General features: G+C 45.7%; 1 protein-coding gene across 3 annotated transcripts in view; it reads left to right on the top strand.

Annotated features, from left to right (window-relative positions):
- The first annotated feature begins 31 nt into the window (after nt 1-31).
- Nucleotides 32-24,610, top strand: part of Zdhhc11 (zinc finger, DHHC domain containing 11) — a 29,140-nt gene continuing 4,561 nt past the window's right edge. The window contains exons 1-8 of one of the 3 annotated variants that reach the window (NR_153830.1): nt 32-110; nt 1,531-1,752; nt 9,784-9,962; nt 10,738-10,839; nt 13,336-13,460; nt 15,324-15,479; nt 18,778-18,945; nt 21,470-21,510. Coding sequence is in view for 2 of the 3 variants with exons in the window: in NM_027704.3 (NP_081980.1) it covers nt 102-110; nt 1,531-1,752; nt 9,784-9,962; nt 10,738-10,839; nt 13,336-13,460; nt 15,324-15,479; nt 18,778-18,890; nt 21,470-21,510 (947 nt within the window). In the remaining variant the exon portion in view is untranslated. Of the gene's footprint in view, nt 111-1,530; nt 1,753-7,304; nt 7,665-9,783; nt 9,963-10,737; nt 10,840-13,335; nt 13,461-15,323; nt 15,480-18,777; nt 18,946-21,469; nt 21,511-24,610 lie in introns of those variants that run through there. The other 2 variants (NM_027704.3, XM_006517377.4) reach the window with 2 other exon arrangements.

Raw genomic sequence — 24,610 nt, forward strand, 5'->3', positions numbered from 1 at the left:
GGAACTTTCCTTTTCATGGTGTTCTGTATCCGCTTTGTTCGTGGGAACGCCCTACCACTGTTTAACATGTCAGCACTGAGCAAGAAGTGCTGTTCAACCTGATGAAAGAGGTAAGGATGCAGAGTAGACACTAGCCAAAGGCAGTAACGTTCCAACTCATAACTCCCTGAATGAGAGCCTCACGGGTGGGAACTCAGCCCACTGGAGACCCCAGCTATCATGTAACCTGTTTGGTTTCTTAGAGCTAGCAAGATTTCTGTCTGATGAATCTCTCCATGGGGGACATACAATGAGAGATTCAAGACTGGGAAAGCGCCTGAGAAATAAGGGCACTGATGTGAAATCATGAACATGATGAATAGATAACAGCTGGGTTGGACAGTTCAAAGAGAATTATGGGAGGAGGTACCTAAGGCCACATATAAAGACAGAATCCATGGCTGCGGGTAACATATAAGAAGTTCTGGGAGTGCTAGCTATAGCTGTGTTAGTAGTCATGGCAGGGTTCCACACTGAAGCCTACAGTGAAGAGTATAGAAGCAAGAGACCTGAGTCAAATAGTCACAGATGCTAGACGCTCCCATCACCTTTGACTCTTGAATCTAAGATCACAGCTCATAGCTTACCAGATTCACACACATCCTTAATCCTCAAGTTTTGAGAGGGTCAATTATCATATTATGAGATGAATGAATGAAGAAACTCCAGTTCAGATGGTGGGGTGTAACTTTGAGGGAGACAAGCCAGGGGATGTTGACAGGTATCACAGGCAGAATATAGACAGAGCCAGGAAGAGGAGATAGTTTGAGCATGCCAGGTAGCAAAAAGGAGGATTGCCGGGGACCTGAGACTTGTGTGGTGCACACGTATGATGTAGGGAGTGGTGCTCTCTGCATGTTGTGGAGCTGTGTGTTCTATGTGTGGTGTGCAGCTTTGTGTGATATGTATATCCCCACACAGCAGCTATCAAAGCTAAACTTTGGGACTGGTAGGAAGATGGGGGCTCATCTTGTTGGCTCACTGCCAGGTCCCTTTCCCTGTGAAATCAGTGTACCGTTGCTCTCCTTGTCCTGAGCCCCCTCTCGAGTGCTCTCCCTTGACAGCAGTACCTTTCTAGAAGGAAGTGTACTGGGAAGTAGGGTTTTATGAAAGTGGGTGCATTTGGGTTCTTATATAAGAAGACCTCAGTGTTGTTCTCTTTATGTCTTTTCTAATATTCGTCACTTGAACATTTGGGACAGAATTGGGTCAAGGAGAGAAGTGGTACTCTTGCATATCTGACCTAACCAAGGGGTCTATTCATGAAAATATGGGCTCACAGAGGTGTGGGTTAGACATACTCAGCCTTGTGCCCACTATTTTGGGAGCTGCAAACCTATCTGTCATGATAGGGATCTCCTGCAAACCCTAGTCATATAGATATCAGCTCTGGCCCAGGTTCTGGTAACCCCCTGACAATGACAAGTGGTATTGCAAGACATTCTTTCTATGACCAGGAATAGACAGCTTTGTGCCCTTTATGTCTCTCAGATGAACATCTGTGGCATCAACAAGAACTGGGTCCTCCCAGAAGCCCAGGAAAACAATGTGAAGAAGTTCCTACCACGCCCTCTGTCTAGGGTGAATGGCTGGTCACCACCCCTCCACTCCTTTCAGGCAATATCCTGGATCACCTACCTGGCCATGTCCATTGTCACCTTTGGGATCTTCATCCCCTTTCTGCCATATAGCTGGAAATATGCTGCCAATATTGTATCCTTTGTACTAGAAGGGTGGGCCCCTGGGCTACATGTCTTTTGGAAGGGGGAGGGTTTCTGAAGGTCTTCAAGAGAATTGCCCTGAGTCCCATCATGCCTATGCAGTGGGCTCTGTCTCTGCCTAGACTATTAGTTCCTGTGGCCCTGAAGTCAGCCCTATGACCCCATATTTCCTGATAGAAGGTGTTCTTGCTATTGAATGTTAGAGTCTGCTAGATATAAAGTGACAAGTAGGGTTCCTGGAAGTGGTGACCCAAGGAAAGGGAAGCAGGTATAGACTGCAGTCACATATTTCTTACAGTGTACAGAAAGGCCCTTCTCTGTTGACTCACAGAGTAGCCAAATCAATAAGAAAGGACTTCAGAAGCATATAACTTGGCTGTCACTGACTCACAGCCTGCTAGTGTGCTTGGTTAGCCCTATAGAGCCCATCCCTAAAGCATGGAAAGTAGACAGGAGCCCTGCTCCTGGACAGGCCTTTAGAGATGGTTCCCCAGGGCAGTGGGAAGATCTAGATCCATACTCACTTCTTTATGGCATGGTGTATATCAGGGTGGGCATTTGATCAGGGAGACCAGACCCTTAGGGGTCAATCCACTTAGAACCAGTGCCACAGTGGTGCAAAGTGGACCTATGCTCAGGAAATTGCATCCACAAGCCATAGTTGAGACCTGGGCGGCATTACATACTCTGGGTGTAGGCTCTCTATAGAGGACTTTGCTTTGGATGGCATTCCGCAGGTCCGAGGAGTTAGGAGAACTAGGCATATGTGAGTAGTGGAAGGAGACCTTTCAGGACACAGGGCCAAGTGACTGTTACAAGAGCCAGGGCAGATACTGTCACATCTTGGGGGTCAGCTTTGCTGAGAATGGATACAGTAGTATCTCACAGTCACCCATGACAGCAGTTAGAAATGGCAAGTCTTTCATTTATTACATGCATGTTCAGGGGAGCATCTTTAAAAATAAAAAAAAAACCAAAACATCAGATGTCAGAAACTATCACACATAAGTGCTGTGGTTTATATTGGGACCTGGCTCCTACACTCATAACCACTATACTATTATCTTCCTGGAAATGCACACAGCAAACTCCATCACTCATTTCCTAATATCCCTATTACCAGTACCACAGTTCTCTTTATTATTTTACAGGGAGTCCTGGGGATTGAACCCAGGGCACTGATTGTAGCATAACTTGTAGTTGGTACGTGAAGCTTCCCACAGTGTGGCACCTCTAGGTCTTTGGTTGAAGAAACTGGAGCAGAATGTCTCCCAGTTCAGCTGTGTCTGGTTCTTTTCTACGTAGTGCTAGAGACTTCTTTGTGGGAAGTCTTTTGAGAATGAATTCAATGTAGCAGGCAAAAAGTTATTCAGGTTTTCTGCTTCATCTTATGTTCATTTTAGTAAGGTGTGTTTCTCATGAAATTTCTTAGAATGTCTAAGAAAATGTCAAATTTCTTAGAATAAAATTAGTCTCAATATGTCCTATGCTTTTCATTTTCTCTCTGAAGGATACAATTTTTTTGGACAGGATTTTCTGTATAGCCCAATATGGCTATCAACTTGTGGTCCTCCAGGCTCAGCCTCTCAAGTGATAGAATTAGGTGTGTATTACATTCAGGACATATAGTAACATGTCTTCATTGGCTGCCTCCCTCCCTCCCTCCCTCCCTCCCTCCCTCCCTCCCTCCCTCCCTCCCTCCCTCCCTCCCTCTCTCCCTCCCTCCCTCTTTCCCTTCCTTCCTTCCTTCCTTCCTTCCTTCCTTCTTCCCCCTCCTTCCTCACCCACCCTCTTTCTTTTTACCTGAAACTTACTGTGAACATCCAGTCCTCCTGCCTCAGCCTCTACAATGCTGGAATTGCATGTGTGCATCACCACCCTGGCTTTCTTATAGAGACACACCTTTACAGTTTACTACTTTTCTTGACTGTTGGCCTCTTTTTATCTTTAATTTTCCAGCTTTTATCTTTATTATTCCTTCTTTCAACTAACTTTGGGATTCTCACCTTTAAGTGGAAATGCAGGTCATTGGCTTCCTCAACATATACTTAGGGTTATGCTACTATATTTTTCCTGAAAGTTTGGGGACTGTGCTGGGTAGTTTTGTAAACTTGACACAAGCTAGAGTCATTTTGGAAGAGGGAAGATTAATTGAGAAAATGGCCCATAGGCAAGTCTGTAGGTAATTTTCTTTATTGATAATTGATGCGGGAGAGACCAGCCCACTGTGGACCATGCCTTCCCTGGGCCATGTTGTCCTGGATGGCATAAGATAGCAAACTGAACAAGCCATAATAAGTAAGACAATAAGCAGTGTTCCTCCATGGCTTCTGCTTCAGTTCCTGCCTCCAGGTTCCTGTCCTGCTGGAGTTCCTGCCCTGACTTCCCTCAGTGATGGACTATTGCCTGGAAATGTACAATGAAATAAACCCTTTCTTCCCCAAGTGGCTTTGGTCATGATGCTTTCATCACAGCAATAGAAATCATAACTAAGAAGGCCACTCATTGCCTGTATTCCCAGAGCAGTTGCTCATGTAGTCTTGCTACATAGAAGACTTATTTTTAGAGATAAACCAAAGATGCCTCTGGAAGGTACACTGTGAGCCCACAGACAACCTGGCAATGTGCAACCCTGGAAATACATATCCTGGGATATGTCCTGGGATATGTCCACATTGTGGACGTGCATGTATCTGTGATACTTACATCCCAGGTACATTCATTCACCCTGACCACATATACATCTCAGTATGCGCATCACAGGCACACACGCATCCTGGGAAGACTTCTTCACCCTGTACATGCATCCTGAGCATATACACATTCCAGGCATATATGCACATATCCCAGATACACATGCTCTGGGCATATGTACATTTCAAGCACACTTGTGACCAAGAACCCCTGCCCCCATAACCCTGGCACATGCACTCTGAATATGCACACATCCCGGGCACATATATTCCAGACATGTGAACCCTGGACACACTTTTACTCAATTGATCTTGCAATGTCAGGTCTTGTCTGGGAGAGACAGGCTGAGGATGTCCTGCAGGCATCAACTACAGGTTCCGTGAAGAGCTTCAGATCCCTGGCTCCCCCATGGCCAGGATCCAAATAGCCAGCAGCATCCTCTTCCAAAAGGAGTCTTTGCTAAAGCCCAGGTTCTATATGGTCACCAAAATAGAGTGGGCATTCAAACCACGAGAGACTAAGCCATGTGGAAGTTCAAATGTCCACCATGGAGGGATACAGAAAGGTGTAGCTACCTGAGTCATGTTATTGAAATACACAGCACTCCACCAACCTTCTCTTCTCATCAGGGTGACAAGTTCCAACTCTGAGTGGTGGCCCATCTCACTATACCTAGTATGGAGCCCACAAACTCTGCTGTACCCTCCTTTGTCCTCCAGAATTTCCAGACCTTGTTGTTGGCCTACTGAGCCTCCATTGTGTCCTGACACCCAGGCCCTCTGTCCCCCAATAGCATCTGTCTGGGGTAGCCTCCTCTAACCAAGAGCCCTCAAGCCCCCTAGGTCTGCAGAGTTGAAAAGTGATGCCATAAGTTCCTGTGTGCTCTTTAATGTAGGCTATTGGCCTCCTGGGCCTACAACCATGTCGAGGGATAAGAGATTATACTGAAGTCATCAGCCCATAGCTCAATGCCCTGCTTCTTTCTATGCAACACCAGACATGGCACCCTCACTAAATGCCTTAGCATGGGTAAAAAACAGGCAATAGTTCAGCAATTTCTAATGTCTCCCAAACACCCCTTATACAAGTTTAAAAAACCCAGAATCTAGTCAGCTCTGAGTCTTGAATGTAGGGATAGAAACTCTCTGTCTCCTTACTGGAGCATGGCGATTGCCAGTCTGAGCTTGGCTGTGGCATTTCTGAGATGTTAGGTAGCCCGTGGCCTGTCAGGTTGACCAGGAAGTTTCAGCAAGAGTATGATACAGGTGTTAACACAACCCGCTGCCATTAGTGTGTAGTACCTGTGGGAGCCTAGTTACAGTCCGTGCTAAATCTCTAGATCGGCCATCCTTCCTGAACTTGTCCATCTATGCCCTGTAAAGGGAGCTTTCCTCCCTGCCTTTCATCTTTCCACATTCTCTTGAAAGACACTGGGTAGTACTCTGTCACCCAGTACTACCATGGCCTGGGAATGCAGTCTTCTGATGTTGGCCCACCTTCTGCCATGGGAATTCAGTCTGCTATGTTTCCCATAAAAATATTGTGTGTGTGGTCCGTTCACCATAGCATGTATGTGGAGTTCAGAGGACAACTTTCTTATCTTTTTTTTCCCATTAATTTATTTGCTCACTTTACATCCCAATTGCAGCTGCCCCTCTCCTCCCAGCCCCCCCTCACACAGCCCCTCCCCACAATCCTCTCCTTCTCCTCCAAGAAGGAGAAACCCCCACCCCAGGTACCAACCCATCCTGACACATCAAGTCACCGCAGGACCCAGCACATCCTATATTCCTCTGAAGCCAGGCAAGGCAGCCCAGAACAGGATCCACAGGCAGGCAACACAATCAGGGACAGCCCTCTACACTATCCCTGTAGAGAACAACTTTCAGGATTCGGTTCTCTTTCTCTAGAGATCCAGGATCCAGGCTGTCAGACTTCCACAGAAAGCCCTTTGAGCTGTTGAATCACCTTGTTGGTCTACAGTTGCCATTTTTTAAAGGTCTGGACAGGATTCTTCCCAGTGGCCTCATTTACCTGGTTTGTGATGACTCTGTTGCAAATGAGGTCTGCCAACGATGGTGTCAGGATGTGGATATGTTAAGGAGACACATACTGCCTGATAATCACTGCTTTCTTCTTTTTATTCCTAACTTGGCCCTGTTTGGCCCTGGATCCTTTCAGGTGGTTTTGTGTTTGCTGCAGTGGGCCATTCCTGCCATACACCTAAATGCCTCAGCTCCCGTTCTTCCCCGAGCCCTGCTATACCAACTTGGTAGCTCAGTCTAAGCTTTTGTCCAGAGACACTGGAGCTCCTACAGCCTTCTTGGCTTTTCAGCTCCGAAATTCTTTTACTATCCTGACTGGGAGCCTGGTTGCATTGGCATTATGCTCAAACTAGTATTAGTTTGTAGCCACTAGAGGGCACTAGCATCATTTGGCACCTGCTAGGCACCATGAGGGGCTGGGAAGTGAGGGGCTGGATTAGAAGAGCTAGGACTTTCTGTGGAGAGGATCCTAGGAAACACTGAGGCCAGAGACAAGCCTGAAGATCCTTCTTGTGGTTCAGATAAGAAAGGGCTCACCAGGCTGGTGGCTTGTGAGGGTCCTGTCGCCAGTGGGACTCCTCCCCTTCTGACAAAGGGCTAGATAATAAACACAGTTTAGTCAACAGGACCCACGGTGCAATACCAAACCTTTAGCCTAGAAATCTTCTTTTTTTTTTTTTTTTTTGAGTCCTGGGCTGTGCCAAGGCAATGTGAACTAAGGGGGGGGGGGGGCGGCGGCGGCCATCAAACAGCGTGTCTTAGGCTGCTGTTTTAGCTCAGCCACAGAATTTGCCCTGGAGGAATCACGAATCCAGACAGTATCAGAATGTTGACGCCTCCTGGGCCTCCCCTCTTCCTGCGGAAACAGGACAAGGGAGAGGTCACTAGTTCGAGGAGGCTAAGAAGGGTGGTGTCCTGAGCTGGCGCCCTTCCTTTGTTTGTTTACTAAACACAGATTGTTGCTAGGGAATGTTCCAGCCAGCTGTGGTTCTCATAGGCTCCCACATGGAAACTTCCAGAGGGAGTTGGAGGGAGGCCTCCATGGAGGACACCTCACCCTGCTTCTTTCACATTTAGCTATCCACTGAGACAAGGCTCTAGAGAAGACAGGGGCAGATCCTGAAGAAGTTTCTCTTCTGGGTTCCCTCTTGGGAATGTCACCTTGGTGTGTGGTAGGGAGTGGCCAACCAGGTCATCTGAGACAAAATATAATAGAGTAAGGTCACCAGCATGATTCCTATGGGTGACAGGAATATCACTGAGTGGTAAAAAGTTTGCTGGCAGAGTGTTCCTGGACAAGCTTTGCACAGGAGAATGTGATAAAAGATGTGCTGTAACTTTGTTTTTTGTAAGCAAGCTCCATGCTCTAGATGGACAGATTGAAGATTGTGGCTGAGATCTGAGTCCCCTCTGTGACCAGAGGGGTTTTTTTGTGACAGATAAATGCTTTTAGGGTGGCCTCCTGGTACTCCATGTGACGGCTGGGGACTGGTTGTCCTTTGGGGTCTCTTTGGTAGGTTCAGGTACAAGGGAACCTGGCTTAGTTGTACCCTGAGAACTACTTTACAGCCATAACCTCCCTATAATTGGCCTGTGTTCCAGGAGGCCCCAACAATATGAGTATGGATGCTGGTGGTTTGGAGAAGATATGAGGGTATCATGAGGTATAGTCACAGAGGGCCTGTGCAGTTGACATCAGCCTTACCTCACTTGCTCCTCACTTGCCCTGCCTCTTGGGCTTTCTATCTGCCTACTGGTTTCTATTAGAACTGGTCTGTTCTAGTGTCACAGGGAAAGAGACAGAACCCAGGCAGTATAAGACTTCCTATGTCCTGGACCCTCACCCACCAATGTCCCGGGTTCTGAACATGCTCCTTATTACCCATCGCCACGAGGGAAGCATATTAGCCCTCAAATTAGCTTCAAGGAGTGGGAACAGATGCTGGACCATACTCTTGTCATGGTAGCATCAACAGCTGTGAGTTACCCTGTGCCCAGCCCCACTGACCTATACCATAGCTGCAATCTGGTCTACAATAAATAGATCAGGTACTAAAAGCCTCCGCAGCCACACACACATCCAGTCCTGCATCAGCTCCTACTCTGGTCCTCCTGGAATACAGCTTTCTGTCTTCCTCACAGTCATTTCTCTGTGCTCTGAACCTGCTTCTCAGTCCTGTGTCCATGTCCAGAATCCTGCATACTGCCCAGTTCATGCTGGAAGATGGAGAGAGCAAGACAGGGCCCGCACCAGGGTTTGGGTCAGCATACGGGCCTCTTGCAGGATTATCCTACATCACTGATTCTTTTGGGACCTTCATTAAGGTTCCCCCCCAACACATGTCATCCACAAAATCCAACCCTAGCATGCAGGATGGCTTTGGAAATCAGCACTACAAGCCAGGCTAGCAACTTTGAGCTCTTAGAAGGGCTGGGAAAAGGGGCTTCTTGTTGAGTTAACTATCCATGTCCTGTTAAAATCCCTGCAGAGGCTCTTGTATATGCCTATGGCCTTTCTCTTGCCTTGGCACAAGGTAGCCTGCCTGTTGGCACAAGCTTAGGCTGTTGGGCATGGGACTTTGTTGGCTTCCTTTAGAGATGTCGTAAATACTGGTCCACCTGGCCCAGAAATCAGGGGAAGAGAGGGGAAGCCTCTGTACTTAGTACCTCCTTTTGTATATTATCCCAGGGACAGGAGGAGGAATGGAGGGGACAAAGACCTTCTTCTTGTGGTCACATAGGCTTAGATGGGCAAAACCCAAAGGTTCCTGAGAATCTCATGGTCCCTGAAGCTCTAACTCAAACTGAGGTTGGAGAGTACCCGCCAACTGCTGCCTAACCATGTTTCTGGTGAACATATCCTGTGTTGTGGCCAACAGTAACTCTACTGCCAATGGAACCCACATAATATTGCATGGTCTGGCCTGGCCTAGTCCTACTTATATCCTAGGCCTTTCCCATATGGAAAACACCCACCACCAGGTGAACCACTTTGAGCCGCTGAAGCTATCATTCCAAGGTATAAACTGCTCTTTTTGAAGGCTTTTCTTTGTCCCTGGCCACATAAGACATTTCAGGGCTTATGCACAGTGTGGCCAGTAGTTAGCTGGCTTGTCTGGTTCTCCAAAGTAAGTGTCTCTATGGGATATGCTCTCGGATGCTGCAGGCATCAATGACTAGGAGTCCCAGGGTCTTTCCTTAGTCTCTGACACTGTCTGTTCTACTGGGAGACACTTTTCATCATGTCAGCCAGGTTCAGGGCTGTGTGTTCCTTGACAGCCCAGGTGATGGGTGGGGTGTTCATATTCCACCTCATCGTGCACTTGATCGCAATTACCATCGATCCAGCTGACACCAATGTCCGACTCAAAAAGGACTACACGCAGCCTGTGCCGGCCTTCGACAGGTCCAAACACACACACGTGATTCAGAACCAGTACTGCCACCTGTGTGAGGTTACCGCGTGAGTGGAGTCGGAGTTTGGGTATAGAGTCCTGCTGACCCGTGGCCCCACAGTTGCCCAGATGAGCCTGGTGCTGCTGGGCACTAGCTTTCTGTGGCACTCCATGGAGGGCTCAGTCATGTGCTCACAGCCTTCTAGCAGGCTGCACTATACTGCCCTACCCTATAGGCTGACAGTTCTGCCTCCCAGTTCCCAATACCTCTCTCCCTTGGTGTGAAGAGCTGCAGTCTGAGGCCCAGTGTTGTCTTTCTCAGGTCATCTTTTACACACAGGCCCTTTGTGGTGATGGTGGTGGTGGTGGTGGTGGTGGTGGCGGTGGTGGTGGTGGTGGGTGGGTGGGGGTGCAAGCATGCTACATCCTTGTGGTTTTTCTGATAAATCTCACGTTTCCAGTTGGGGAGGACGGAAGGAAATTTCAACTGATGCCTGATGAGGTCCAAAGTCCCTGGAACCTGAGCAGGATAGCACACTGACTTGGCTACAGGAAGGCACTGTAGGCACTGGGTGAACTACCAGCCTTCAACTCCTAGATAGAACTTTCAGGCTCCCATCTAGCAAACAAGCCTACTTACAGGGAAGTCCTGGGTTCACCTTCCAGGAATAATGCCCATGGGCATAGGCTCATCTCTCTGCCCAAGATGGCCTTGTCTTTTCTACAGACTTCCAGTTCCCCACTGTCTTCAGATGGAGGCCCCTCCCACCATTTCATGGTAGACACATGGTTCTCATGGTGCATTTGGGGCTAACAAGCTGTTTCTCCCAATTTCTCTTCCAGGAGCAAAAAAGCCAAACATTGCAGCGCCTGCAACAAATGTGTCTCTGGCTTTGACCACCACTGCAAATGGCTGAACAACTGCGTGGGCAGGAGAAACTACTGGTGAGGCACTCTCAGGGTCAAGGCTATGACCTAGGGGAGGGATCTGTGGCCTGGGATTCATAGGAATAGGTGACATGTGATGGAGTGGAGGGGGCCATAGACTCTGGGGAACAGCACAGGGAAAGGATGACCTTTGGGCCATGTCTCTGTTTACAGCGATGGCAGGGCATACTGCTTATGCTGCTGGGTTTGATATGTGTTTGGTGGGGCTGTTCCTAAACATGTGGGTCAAGTTCACACTCACAAAGTCCATAAATAGAGTGCTCATCATGAACAGTAGGTCAAAGCCTGGCCTAGCCTCCTAAACTTACTTCAAAACTATCTACCTTCTCAATGTCATGGCCACCAATGGAAGAACAGTGGCTAGACCCTTGAGCACAGGAGTAAAGCATCTAGTCCATCTTAAGGCATCACCCTACTCATGAATGCAGAATCCAGAGAGCTACTGGGCATAGATGAGTGGTACTCAACCTTCCTAATGCTGTGACCCTTTAATACAGTTCTTCATGCTGTGGTTACCCCCAACATAAAATTATTTTAGTTGTTACTTCATAACTGTAATTTTGCTACTGTTATGGATATTCATGTAAATATTTTTGGAGATAGAGGTTTGCCAGAGGAGTTTTGACTCACAAGTTGAGAACCCACTGGCCTAGGCTGTCCATCAGCCCTGAGAGTTCTGAAGATGAACAGGATATTGTAGCCCCTTACACCAAGCCATTCTTTCCCCTGCCCTGACAACACACTGGACTATGATGTCCATCCAGGGAACAACTACTGTTACTAAGCACCTCAATGTGGCCTTCAAATGATCGCCATGGTTCTGACAGTGACTGGATGAGCCAGGAGATTCTTTCCCACTGTTCCTTTGAGAGCCTCCTACTGCCTGGTCACAGAGAACCATGAGTTTTATTTTTTGGTTTTTTGGTTTTTGTTTTTTTGTTTTTTGTTTTTTGTTTTTTGTTGTTTTTTGGTTTTTTTTGGTTTTTTTTGTTGTTTTTTTTTTGTTTTTGTTTTTGTTTTTTTTTTGCTAACCAAGCAGTTTCTGCATGAGGTGTGGTCTGCCCATGAGTAGTGAGAAGGCAGAAGAAAGCACACTTGCTGTGGCATTGAGACATGGCCTTTGTGTGCCAAAACTGGTGTCAAGGGAAGAGCAGAGGGTGATAAAGATACCACCCATTCTCACTAGTCAGCACTGATTCTTACCATCTTCACTTTCTGTCCCTCATTCTCCAAAGCCCGAGAAAGCATGAGTGGAGTCAAAGGCATTTAAAAAAACCATTTATTTATTTATTTACTTATTTTTTGAGACAGGGTTTCTCTGTGTAGCCCTGGCTGTCCTGGAACTCACTCTGTAGACTAGGCTGGACTCGAACTCAGAAATCTGCCTGTCTCTGCCTCCCTAGGGCTGATATTAAAGGCATGCACCACTACTGCCTGGCTTTAAATATTTTTATTTTTAGTTCATGTATGAGGATGTTTTGTCTGCATGTAGGTCTGGGCATCTCTTACTCTCAGAGGTCAGAAGAAGGCATTGTATCTCCCTGGAAATGGAGTTACAGACAGTTGTGAACCACCATGTACATACTGGGAATTGAACCCTGGTCCTCTGGAAGAACAGTCAGTGCTCTTAACCACTGGGCCACCTCTCTTACCCTTCAATGGCATTTTGATATAATTTGGTCCAAGAATTGAATAGAAGTCCATCTCACAGTCCTAATAAACAGCAAGCCATATGGATATTGCAGAATGGGTACAATAAAGTCTGGAGAAGCTCACACAGTGCATGGGAAGGCAATGAATGAAGAAGGTAGAGGAGAAGGAGGGAAGAGGAGGAAAGAAGAGGAGGAAGAAGAACAAGGAAAAAGGGAGAACAAGAAGAGAGAGAACAAAAAAGAGGGAGAAGAGGAAGAATAGCAATGAGGAGGTGGAGAAAGAGAACAAGAAGAGGAAGGACAAGGAGAATAAGAAGTATAACAAGAAGAAAGAGAATAAAAGGAAGAATAAAGGAGAAGTAGAAGAAGAAAAGGAAGAGGAGGAGGAGGAACAGAATCAACAAGAACAAGAACAAAAACAAAACCAAAGACAAGAAAACAAGAAAGGCTGTGATTTCCACGTGTCCATGATTAGAGCACGCTTGCTGGAAGATGTTCTGTGTACCTAGGTGTTAGTCTGCCATCTTGGGGATTAACTTTTCCTATTGGATGGAAATGGCATTCTTGTCTAGACTACAGGATGGAAGGACATGCAGGCTCAGGTATAAGGCTATGGGAAACATGGAGAAATACAATCATGAGCCAGAATCTACCTAGAGTATGTGAAAGACGTGGTTGAAAGAACACAAGGAGTAAGGGAGGAAAAGACACCAATAGACTTTGGGTTCTGTGCTTCCATATTACCACACCAGGCCTGTGTGTTGATCTCATGTACTCAGCTGGGTGTTAGTCTGTCCTAACCTCCCACTTGCTTATCTCTGAGCAGCATACTCTCATGCAGGTTCTTTTTCTGGTCTGTGGCCTCAGCTGCAGTTGGGATTCTTGGTGTGATGATTATCTTGTGTTATATCTGCATCCAGTACTTTGTCAACCCTGATGAGCTTCGCACGGATCCTCTCTATAAAGGTACCCATCTGATGCTCAGGGACTGCTTCTGCCTGGTTCCCATGTGCCGAGGACGTAGGCTTCCAGGCCTCACCTCAACCCATCTATATTTCCTCACTTTCCAGTTGACCTGAAAGCAGGGATTAGAACGAGGTATAACCCTGACCCTTCAGTCAGTCTTGAACACCTAGACAGTGGACTATTTAGCAGTGCTGGGTGGAGAAAGCAGGTGCCTATCTTGTAGGAGACAACTACTTGTAGACAGGAACAGAAGAAAATTTATATGTCTAGCCACAGATTCTGAGGGGAAGCTCAGTGATTCTATGATTACATAGGTCCAGAAGTCCAAGCCCATGACATAAATTTCTGAAACAAGCAAGAAAGAAAGGGATTGGGTTGAACATGGCCTCCAAAATGTGTCCAAGTCCTGACCTAGACATGAGATGGCACACTATTTGAAAAAAGTGTCTCTGTGGATATGGCTAGAAATTTTGAGCTAAGAAGCTCATCCTAGGCCCCTCATGTTCCCAAATCCAATGCCAATGTCTTCAGGAGAAACAAGAGAAAATACAGACTTGCAAAGGATCTATGGAGGTAGGACTCATAGGCTGGGCAATATGACCACAAGCCCAGGAGTACTCAGAGCAGGAAGAGGATAGAAGGGCCATCCTCTGATTTCAGGGCTTACAGAAATGAGAGGGTTACTGTATAGCCTAAGTTCCACCAGCTTATGATCACTTGTTACAACATCCCTAAGATACTGACACAGGTGACACAAGTGGGATGTTCCTTTTCTGGTTATCCTATGGGACAGGGGGTGCCAGCCCACCTCTGCTCCAAGCACCATTGGCATCTACCCAAGTCCTGCTACAGGAGAGGTTGGGACCTGTGTGCCACTTGTCTTGGGGCATCCCTAGAGCCAACATGACAGAATGTTCTTTTAAGAAAGAGCTTTGTGAGATTCATGTGGAAGGACCTCAGCTTTGGTATCCCCTGTAACTACTTAGAATTTCTTGGTACTCCTTAGCATGCTCTGGAAAACACAAAAATGGCCCCTTTGTTAATAATGTTATTGCATTTCCCTAAACAACTGCCATGTTGCACAAGTAGAGAAAGGGAAAGGAAAGAAAAAGGAAGGGAATAGAGAAAATCAGAGTATGGTGACCCCGCTGGGGCCACTGACCACGACATCAGATGTAGTGCAGAGAAGTAGAGCACATCACTTCTAGGAGTAGACTTGTGATTCTTTGAGTATGAGTGGAGATCACTTCCTGGTTTGCCATTCCAGGACCCTACAGAGTCTATGGCCTGAGCTCAGCATCTTGTGGGCTTGAGTTCACCTTGCCATGACTGAGTAAGAGACATCTGTGGGTTGGTATCTGGTGGCCCAGCCCACAAGGCAGCATATAGTATTCCGTTTTCAGATTGCACACGTAAGAGTTCAATCTAGAAAGAGCTTAGCACCATTCTAGAATGTGATATGGGTCAACGTGCTTGGGCTTGGGTCAGGTCCTCCACTGTTCTGCCATACAGCCTCGGAAATCCCTTATCCACAGTCTTGATCTTGAGGGCCGTAGTGAACAGTGTTCAAGAAATGCACGGAGAAGGCTTGGTCTTCATCGATGTCTGTGAGGTGATTGGGGTGGGTGAGGAGAGGGGCTGGCTCTGCATTCCAGTATTCAGGAATGTCTCTATATCATCCTGAATTAATAAAGTGGGAATCATAGTGCTAGCCACAGCCAGTGGGCCCATAGAGCAGGGCAAAACCCATGCCCTGGCTGGCTGTCCTCACTCACCCTAGCAAGTGCTATCCCTCTGCTTACCTGACCACAGGTGCTGCAGTTTGGATAGATGATGAATGGACATGTCTCTCTGTCTTCGTAGAGATCATCTCTGAGAACACATGGCTGCTGTTCCTCTCACTGTGGCCTGTGCCTGTGAAGACCCCCATAGTCCTTTCCATCGCGGTGATGGCACTGCTACTAGCTATTGCCAGCTTCGTGATGCTTGGGCACCTCCTCATCTTCCACTTATACCTGAGTATGTACCACTCTAGTCTTGCCACTTTAGTTCACCTGTCTTGAGAGAGACAGTGCCTTGGGAAGCCTTGCCAGAGATGAGTTCATCGAAAAAGGACAGACTATAGGAAAGTGTTACCAAAAGAAGTCCAGCAAGTCCAGCAAGGAACTGAACTCATGTTCAGAGGCCCACAGAAAGCACAGGAGACACTAAAATACACAGAGCTAAGGAAATATGACTATTATGCAAGAATAGGACACTAGGAGCAGGAAGATTTAGGAAAGCAACAAGCAGAAATTGTAACAATGAAACTTAAGCTCAAAGGACTGGTTTCCCTCATCCAAATAGAGCCAAAGAGGAGACTCTATACCCACAAATATGTGTCAGACAACTTTTATGCTATTATGACCATCTCCCTAAGAAAATGTTGAGTTAGAGCCACCTCTTCTGTACATATGGTTTTTGCTGCAGGGAAACTTCTTTGGTCTCTTGCAATGGTAGGCCTGGCTACTCCTGCAGTTCAGGTTTCCTCCAGCTTCACTTATCCAAACCTTAATGGTGGTACAGACCCTGCCCAAGGCTATGATAACAGTGCCTAGCAGAGTGTTAGCCTTCTCCCATGGAAAGATCCCATTTATGACCAATGGTCCTTGCCAGAAGCATGACGATAAACCTAAAGAGCTTAACACACACTTGTGACTTCAGCATTGTTGATGACTTGAGACTTATATTCCTCATCTTCCTCCCAGTCCCCCTCCTCCTTTCTTCTTCTCTCTCCTCCTTCTCTCTCTTTTCCAAGTATAGTGAAGACCCGTGGATTAAATCTTGTTGCTTTAATTTGAAGTTATATTTTTAGGTTGTATATAGGAATGTGTTTGTATATATATGTTTGGATGCACTTGTAGAGTGGGAGAAAACCAAGCTTCAAACTTACTTTAGCTGAGCCTATATGTTTCAACAGAACACCATATGCTAGGAGAGTATCTTATATTCTCTGTGACTTAAACACTCAGAATAATGTATCTGGGTTACTTTTAAAGCTCTCCACTACTTTTATAAATAGGAATAAAAAAACATTATTTCTCATGTCTAAATGCTTTCAGATTTATTAGAAATGCCATCTTTCCTAGCAGCTGACCTTATGTAGAACACATTTTCTTCTTTATCTAGATGTCCCTCCCTCTCTTTCAGAGTTAGGTCCAGTACCTGGTGTCATGTCAGTTCTCGCTACAGAACCTGCACCCATAGGTCTTGAAGATTATAGGTCCACACTGACCAGGAACACAAATTCAGTGTTAGCCACTTTCCCTTTCCACTTTATAGCAAGGACTTTGTGCCTACCATAGGTCAGCTCAAGGTAAGGGAGGGGCAATTTTGCATCTGTGGAAGAAGTTTGGAGTCATCCCCATTCTGGTAGAGAGGGGTCAATGGCATTGAGGCACACTGTGTAGATAGCACTTTACTGAGACATGTTCGAGTGTACTGCAGGTGATACCACTGTTCCTAATGACACTCGTGATAGGCTCATAGGGACAAGTGAGAACAGGACAAATTATGACCAGTGGCAGCTGGAACTGGTGTGATACTAATGATAGGGTTGTTCGGTATGAGGAGAGTAGAAAGTGTTCCTCTGAGAGGGAAGAACCGGAGTCAGGCTGAACATGTTGAGTTTAGACACCAAGTATTTCCAGGACACGCTGGTTATTGTTATATATTAGTAAGCCTGCCCCAAACTATAGCTCTCACTCATCACTGTAGGGCCAAGGTAAACACAGCTCAGCCGAGTCCTCTTCAGGGCCCTCACATTGGGATTCAATGCCCACACCACCACCATAAGACTCTTCTTCTAAACTCTCTGAAAGATGACTGGCAGATGTAGCTCTTCTGAGTCACTGATCTACCACTTTGCTCTGATCCTTCCTGATGGACTGCAAAGTTTCTCACAACAGTGACTGGCCTCATGGAAGGAGCAGGACAGCAGAATACCCTGGCCATGCATAAGGCTCACTGAAAGCTTTAGTCTGTAGATCTAGCCTACACTCAAGGACTGGATCTCTCAAGGTACAAGCACCCATGTGGATGGCCCTCTATCAGGCACCAGATGGACTGGAGATTTGAGGGCCCGATGCCCTGTAAGTGTGGGAAGCTGAAGGTCCTTCAATGGAGGGATGAGAAAGAGTGTGGTCATGCTGGGTGAGGAACAATGTGTTGAATCCAGTGGAGAAAGAGCAGAATCTATACATCACTAGAGCTAGCTGTTGGTACCTAAAGGACATACGGGGACATTACTCATCCTTGGACATCAGCTGGCTTCCTTCTCTGGGAAGAAGTAATCTTTTAATAAGAATGTAAGGAAGTGGGGGCCCACAGGCTTACTCTGACATAGGTGCTGGGAGCTAACAAGACTGAGTCACAGCTGGGTGGGTCTAGGGAGATTCATCACTCTTAATAGCATAAAGCCAAATTCTGTAGGACCTTTGGGGGATGAGGTGGCTCACCCCATCTGCTACTTGAGCTACAGATAGGGCAATTGGGTGACCCTGTAGTGCCTCAGGATACTTGCAAACCACCTGTCCCCGTATAAGTTGGTTTTGAAAAATTAGACCCCCTCCCTGGAAATGTGGAGCTGAGATAGGCACTTACAACTATCTTCTTAAAAACAAAAAACAAAAACAAAAAACAAAAAAACCCCAATCTTCTTGAAGTAACCCAAATTGCTTCTGATGGGTGTGGTTGCCAAAGTCCCAGCCTGTGCCAAGGTTGCTTGCTGTGCTTCATATTTGTTGCTATCCCTGCACTCTCTGAGTAAGAGCACCTCGGGTGAAGTGACTACACAGGTCAGGGGAAGCAGGTATAGGATGAGTAGACTTCAGGGTCAGCTCAGGGGTCCATTATTTCTACCAGCAGGACTTCTGTTGCCCCCTAAGTAGATGATAGACATCCATAATCCTTGTACAAAGTCGTCTTTCCTGAGCCTGCCCCCTCAGAGCCATCCCAGGAGGTTCTGACGCAGTCATGATGCAGAAAGCAGGGGACTCATGAGAGGTCCCACAGTCCAACTCCTCTGGGACACCACATCTCTATGCTAAATTAGATGCTTTGTCTTGGGCAATAGGAACAGTTAGGTTCTGTCTCACAGAAAATATGCAGAACATTGCTTGTCTGGCCTGACATACATGGTCTTCTTCCTGTTCTTGGGACATGCAAAGCAGGACAGTCATTCCCTGGCAAGGTGGACTGCATACTGCACATGAGATTCTGTGCGATATTTTGCGTGGCTGCTGAGTGACCCTGTCCTTTCCTGCCCTCTCCTTTTTAGTTACTAAGAATATGAGCACATTTGACTACCTGATGAAGACTCGATTCAAGAAGAATTTACATCCAGCAGAGGAGAAAGAGCTACCTCTACAGAAGAAGGGGGACCTTCCCCAGGTGTGCCTGTCCCTCCGTGCCATGCTCATGGAAGGGCTGAGGCCAATGTGTGGAGGTACCCTAGACCTTCCAGATTTGCACTGATATCACTGTTGATTCTGTCCTGAGACTCATTGGGAGTGTGTGGGGTAGTGTGGTCTGTATACATGTCGTACTTAGTGTGGCTGTTGCATAGTGTATAATGTATATATGCATATGTGCAGTGTTTTCATGTATGGTGTTTCTGTGTGATATGTAATGTAGATGATGCATGATGTAAATGTAGTATAGCTGTGTTAATGTATAATATGTGTGTCTATGTATGGCAATAATGCATATATGTTATATGTATGATATGTGATATACTATATGATATGTTATATATCTTTGTGGTGTGTGATGTTTCTGTGTAATGTGTAGTGTTTATGTGGCATATGGTGCATTATGTGGTATGTGTTTTGTCTATAGGTTGTATGTGGTATGTGATGCATCTGTGTGGTATGTATCTATGAGTGGTGTTTGTGTGGTGTGTGATGTATATGGTATGGGGTATGCCTGTGTAGGAAGTGGGTGTATGGTAAGTTTGTGTGCTAGGTCTGTGCATGTGTGGTCTGTGATGTGTGTGTGTGTGTGTGTGTGTGTGCATGTGTATGGCAGATGAGGTGTTGGTGTGTTTGTGTGATGTTTCTATGTGGTGTGTAGTTTGGTGTGTGTGGTGTGACTATATAATGTGTGAAGTGTATTATGTCTTTATGTGGTATGTCTGTGTGGTGTGTGGCACAGTATCTCTGTGCCACCCACACTCCTGGGCAGGCCTCATCCTTAGGAGTAGTTAACTAATACAAATCATACTTCATGTTTTGTTTGCTTGTTTGGTTTTTTTGTGCATGTGTATGTGTATGTGCATGTGTGTGTGTCCTTCTGATTTTGTTTTTATTTTGTTTCTAAGGTACAGAAAGAACATTATGTGGAGTCTGAAAGGGAGAGGAAAGATTATAATTAAAGTATATTGTATGGAATTCTCAAATAAAGAAAACAAGAAAAAGGGGAGGAGAAGGAAGAAAGCCATCTCACACAAACTCAGGTTTCAGAGGAGGGAGGAAGCCATCGGGTGACACCAGGATGAACTTGACACTGAAGCCAGACAGTGTCAGCACAAGAGAAGACTATAGTGAGCTAAAGATATCCAGGAAACAAGCAAAACACATGGAACACCATCCAACCAACACATACTAGTAAACGTACACATAGGATTGTACACCGTGATAAGTGATGTTTGTTCTAGAAACGCAGTTATTTAACACCTGCAAGTCAATTGTATAATAAAATACTAACAGAATAAAGGCCAGGAACCTTCGGATCATGCCAACCCATACAAAAACCACATGTGGACTATATTCAAACCCCACTTCTGATTAAAAAGAAAATACCCACAACCCAAGAATAAGATGAAAACTGTGAAGATCTCTTTGTTCTGACACTTTCATCACAAAAGAGTGACCTTCCACCCTGAGCTGGGAACAGATGAGGACACCCACTCTCACCACCTTTGACATCGTACTAAAGCCAGTGTAATGATAGCTTAAGGCATACAGTGAACAACAGGAAACTGTTTGTTTATAGGCAACATAATTCTTAAAAATTGTGTAAACTGGTAGCTTAACATCTTTACAAAAGCCTTGTACCAGATAAATGGAATAAAGGCCCAGAATTACACCTTTCATTTCTGTTCAGCTTGTGTGAAACAAAGATGTCAGTGTAAATTGGGAAGATGGCTTCCCTGGCTGGCCCTGAGATGAATATAGCCAAGACTGAAAATCATTTTGAGTTCTTCACGCTGGCAAAACATCTAAAGTCAACCACAGGTCTAAGTTTGAGAGCTAAATTATAACATTTTTAGAGAGAGAAAAAATCTTGTGTCTGAAAAATCAGTAATTTCCACCAATATAACAGTGAGATAAATGTCTGGATGAGACAATGGAATTTATGAAACATAAAGTTTTATTTCCAAAAGCTCTCATTAAGAAAATGAAATACAAGCCATTGTCAAGGTGTTTCTAAACCACACACTTGTACCAAAAATACTAATGGCTTTCTAATGAAATAGACCTGAATCTGATCAGATCCTTCAGTAAGGAGAATATGGATGTCAAGGAAGCCTGTGGAGGATGGTAGACATTTGATAAGACCATGATAAGATACCCACACACTCACCAGCTAACCTCCATCAAAATGTTAGTGACAAAGCAGAGGGACCAAAAAGCTTCCCCCAAGGAGCAGAAGGTGAAATGGAAATATAAATTCACCAGTGTGAGAGCAGTAGGCAGACCTTACTTAGAAATCTGTATAAAAAGTACTACCCAGCCATCTGTCAGGCCCTCTCCCACCCAGCCATGGAGAAAGGAAAACACATGTGTACATAAAGATGTTTCTGAGGAATCATGCTCTCTGAGGAAGGACACTGTGGCCCAAATAATGTCCTTCCCAGGAGCTGTCTCTCAAAACTGAAGGTGGGCTCTAGTTGTGAAGGGCAGGCAGGAAGTCCACCATAGCCATAAGTACCTTCCTCTCTCAGCTGTGCACTTTCTTTCGCTCCACAGGAAAAGAGTGACAACTGGGCCTGGCCGAAGTCCCCACCCAGGTGAGCGGCATTTTATCTGGTGGTATTTTATCTGAAAAATGGTTATTGGCTCTTCTTAGCCCAAAGGGCTTTAGAAAATAGTTCATTTGTGGTGTGATGTTTCGAATGACAGAATGGCATAGTATAAAACACAGCTGTTTCCCTCAGCTTACTGACATTTATAGCAGGTTATGTGGCCGTACAAACTGAAAAGTTTCCTTCACAGCTATACTATCATTGGTAAGCATAAAATAAGACTGCATTGTGTGCATGTATGTTCATGTGTATTTGTATGCACACGTGTACGGAGGCCAGAGATTGATTGATGTCTTCCTTGATTGCTTTCCATTTTACTTTTATTTCATAGCAGCCTCTCTCTCTCTCTCTCTCTCTCTCTCTCTCTCTCTCTCTCTCTCTCTCTCTCTCTCTCTCTCTCTCTCTCTCTCTCTCTCTCTCTCTCTCTCTCTCTCGTCCCCTCACAGCCCCCCAGGTGCTTGTTGACCTGGCTAGATTTGCAGACCAGGGAACTCCAGGGATCCGTCCATCTCTACTTTCCCAGTCCTGGAATTACAGGCATGTGTGACCACATCTGGCTTTCCACATGCGTGCTAGGGATGACATTCATTCTCTCATGTTTGCAGGGCAAGCGCTTTACCCACTAAGCTGTTTCCCTAGTTCTGTCTGCTTATTTTTCTGCATCCATGTATAGCATGTGGGAAGCTGTGTACCTATCTTTCACCCTCTAACAGTGCCGGGATTAGATTATAAGATCCTAAGAGCCAGATTTTGTCACCGAATTCATTCTTGAGTCAAGGAGGTATTGAGTAAGAATGCTCACATCTCTGCCTAAGAGCAAGGTGCATGCCACCAGAACCGTAAGACAGAAGTTGGCCTCAACACAGAGGGTAGACACCTGTTTTACAGTGTACTCTGTTCTCATTTTTTATATAACCAAAAAAATTCTTAGCAGAGACATGGTTACACAGAGTAATGGAACATCCCGCTTTGGCTTTCTGCTGTGCTTTCTCTCTGCGTCACATGCAGAGATGTGTATTTTAAGCAGTTAACACACAAAGTCTTTTTCGGGTTTGTACATTTGACCCTCTCAGTTCTGTCTCCTCTAGGGCCAGTTAATACAAATTAAAAGAAAAAAATTAGACATTCACTTGAGCCTCCTTAGACAGACACACATATGCATTCCCCTATCCAGCCCTCAGTCGTCGTCCGCCAGCCAAGACATAGCAGGTGATACAGGGGTCTGCTGAGAAGGCTAGAAATAGTTACTCTGTTCTAGGTCAGCGAGGTCTGTCCTCAGGGCTGTCCTAGACCAGCATTGAGACACTTATTTATTTATTTATTTATTTATTTATTTATTTATTTATTTATTCGAGACAGGGTTTCTCTGTATAGCTCTGGCTGTCCTGGAACTAACTTTGTAGACCAGGCTGACCTTGAACTCAGAAATCCGCCTGCCTCTGCCTCCCGAGTGCTGGGATAAAAGGCATGCGCCACTACGCCCGGCTGAGACTTCTCTAGTTGCCTCTCTGATGGCCAAGCCTTGGGGTGGGGGTGGAGCTCTGTCATAAGCTCAGGAGGCTATTCTTCTAAGGGGAAAGTTATGGCCTCTCCATGAGGTGATAGCCCAGAGTTAAGGACAAGACAGGAAATAGAAGAAAGACTCTTCACTCCTGTCTGGTGGAGGAAAGATATATTCTCCATGATTCTCTGAGAATTAAGTCTCTCGGGAGGCCCACAAGGCACAGACTGGTGATGGATCTTGCCAATCTCCCAGTCTCCATGTCATGAGCCAGAGAGCATCACTAGGCTTCCTCTTGCCAATATAATTGTCATGGATTATTAGACAATACTCACCTGTGGTGGATAGGAAGATTTAATGCTTACTTGATTCTTAAACATTAAAACTGTGGTATCTCCTCGTTGCTTCAACTTTTCACAAGAGCCCCCCCCCCCCATTAAATAAAAATATTCATGTCACCTCTTAATAACATGCCAAGGTAACATTTGAACACAGCATGTAGCCCTGGCTGGCTTTAAAGCCACTATGTATCCAAGGTCATCCTTAGCTACAGGGTGAGTTCAAGACTTGCCTGGATTACAGAATGAGGCCCTGTCTCAAAAAAAACAAAACAACAACATAAATCCATCCCATAATATACAAGGCTGGAAAGATGACCCAATGCTTAAGAGCCCTTGAGGGCCTGGGTTCTCAGCATCTACATGGTAGTTCACAGCCATCTGTCACTCTAGTTCCAGGAGATCTGATACTGCCTTCTGACCTCCATAGGCATCAGACACAGACATGGTACACATACATACATGTAAGTAGAACATTCATACACTTGAAACAAATCTTTTAAAAAATCATATAAAAAGTTCACTCCCCCACAAGTCTGAAGCATCCTCCTTACTGTTTTCAGAACATACCACAGATGCCCCCTCAGGATACAGTCGCTTCGGGCAAAGTTCCATACCCTCCCAAACTGGGACCACGGCATGGTGCTGTGTGACATTGCTCCCAGTGTGTGTTCAGGCTGTGTCTGGGATCAACTTTGCCAACACTTTCATGAAGTGTTAGGCAGAGGTAATGGTAGCTCGGAAGATGTCCGTTCTGCACCTCTCCAATCTTCCCACAAAGCCTGAACAATTCACATTCTTTTCAACTCCACTCTTTTCAGTTGTCCAAAGACGAAGAGCCAGTCCATCTTTGCAGGTCTTTATCAGCCTTGATAGTACTTCCAGATTCAGGCCATAGCCGGGACTAACTAAATTGCCCAGAACGCCCCTACCTAGATAGGACATTAACTCAGAAAAGCTTCATTGCTGCCATCTAGTCACGTGAGCAGCTCTTGTCACCTGTCTGGCTGAGTGTCAGCTGAGTGCGCCCTTTGGCTACACTTGTTCCTACACTAGACATGGTTTAGGGCCAAACATTATTATTTTTGTATACAAACAAATTTATGTTAAACTTAATAAATACTAACAGTATTACTTTTAGTTTTATTCAGCTGAAATGTATAGTGTTTTGGCACATTTGATTTTAGTAGCAATGAGAACAGTGAGAAACTTTCATGTGTGAGAGCCAATCTCTCACTGTATCTCT

Source organism: Mus musculus, chromosome 13 (assembly GCF_000001635.26).
Source record: "Mus musculus strain C57BL/6J chromosome 13, GRCm38.p6 C57BL/6J".
Classification (NCBI taxonomy): Eukaryota; Metazoa; Chordata; class Mammalia; order Rodentia; family Muridae; genus Mus; species Mus musculus.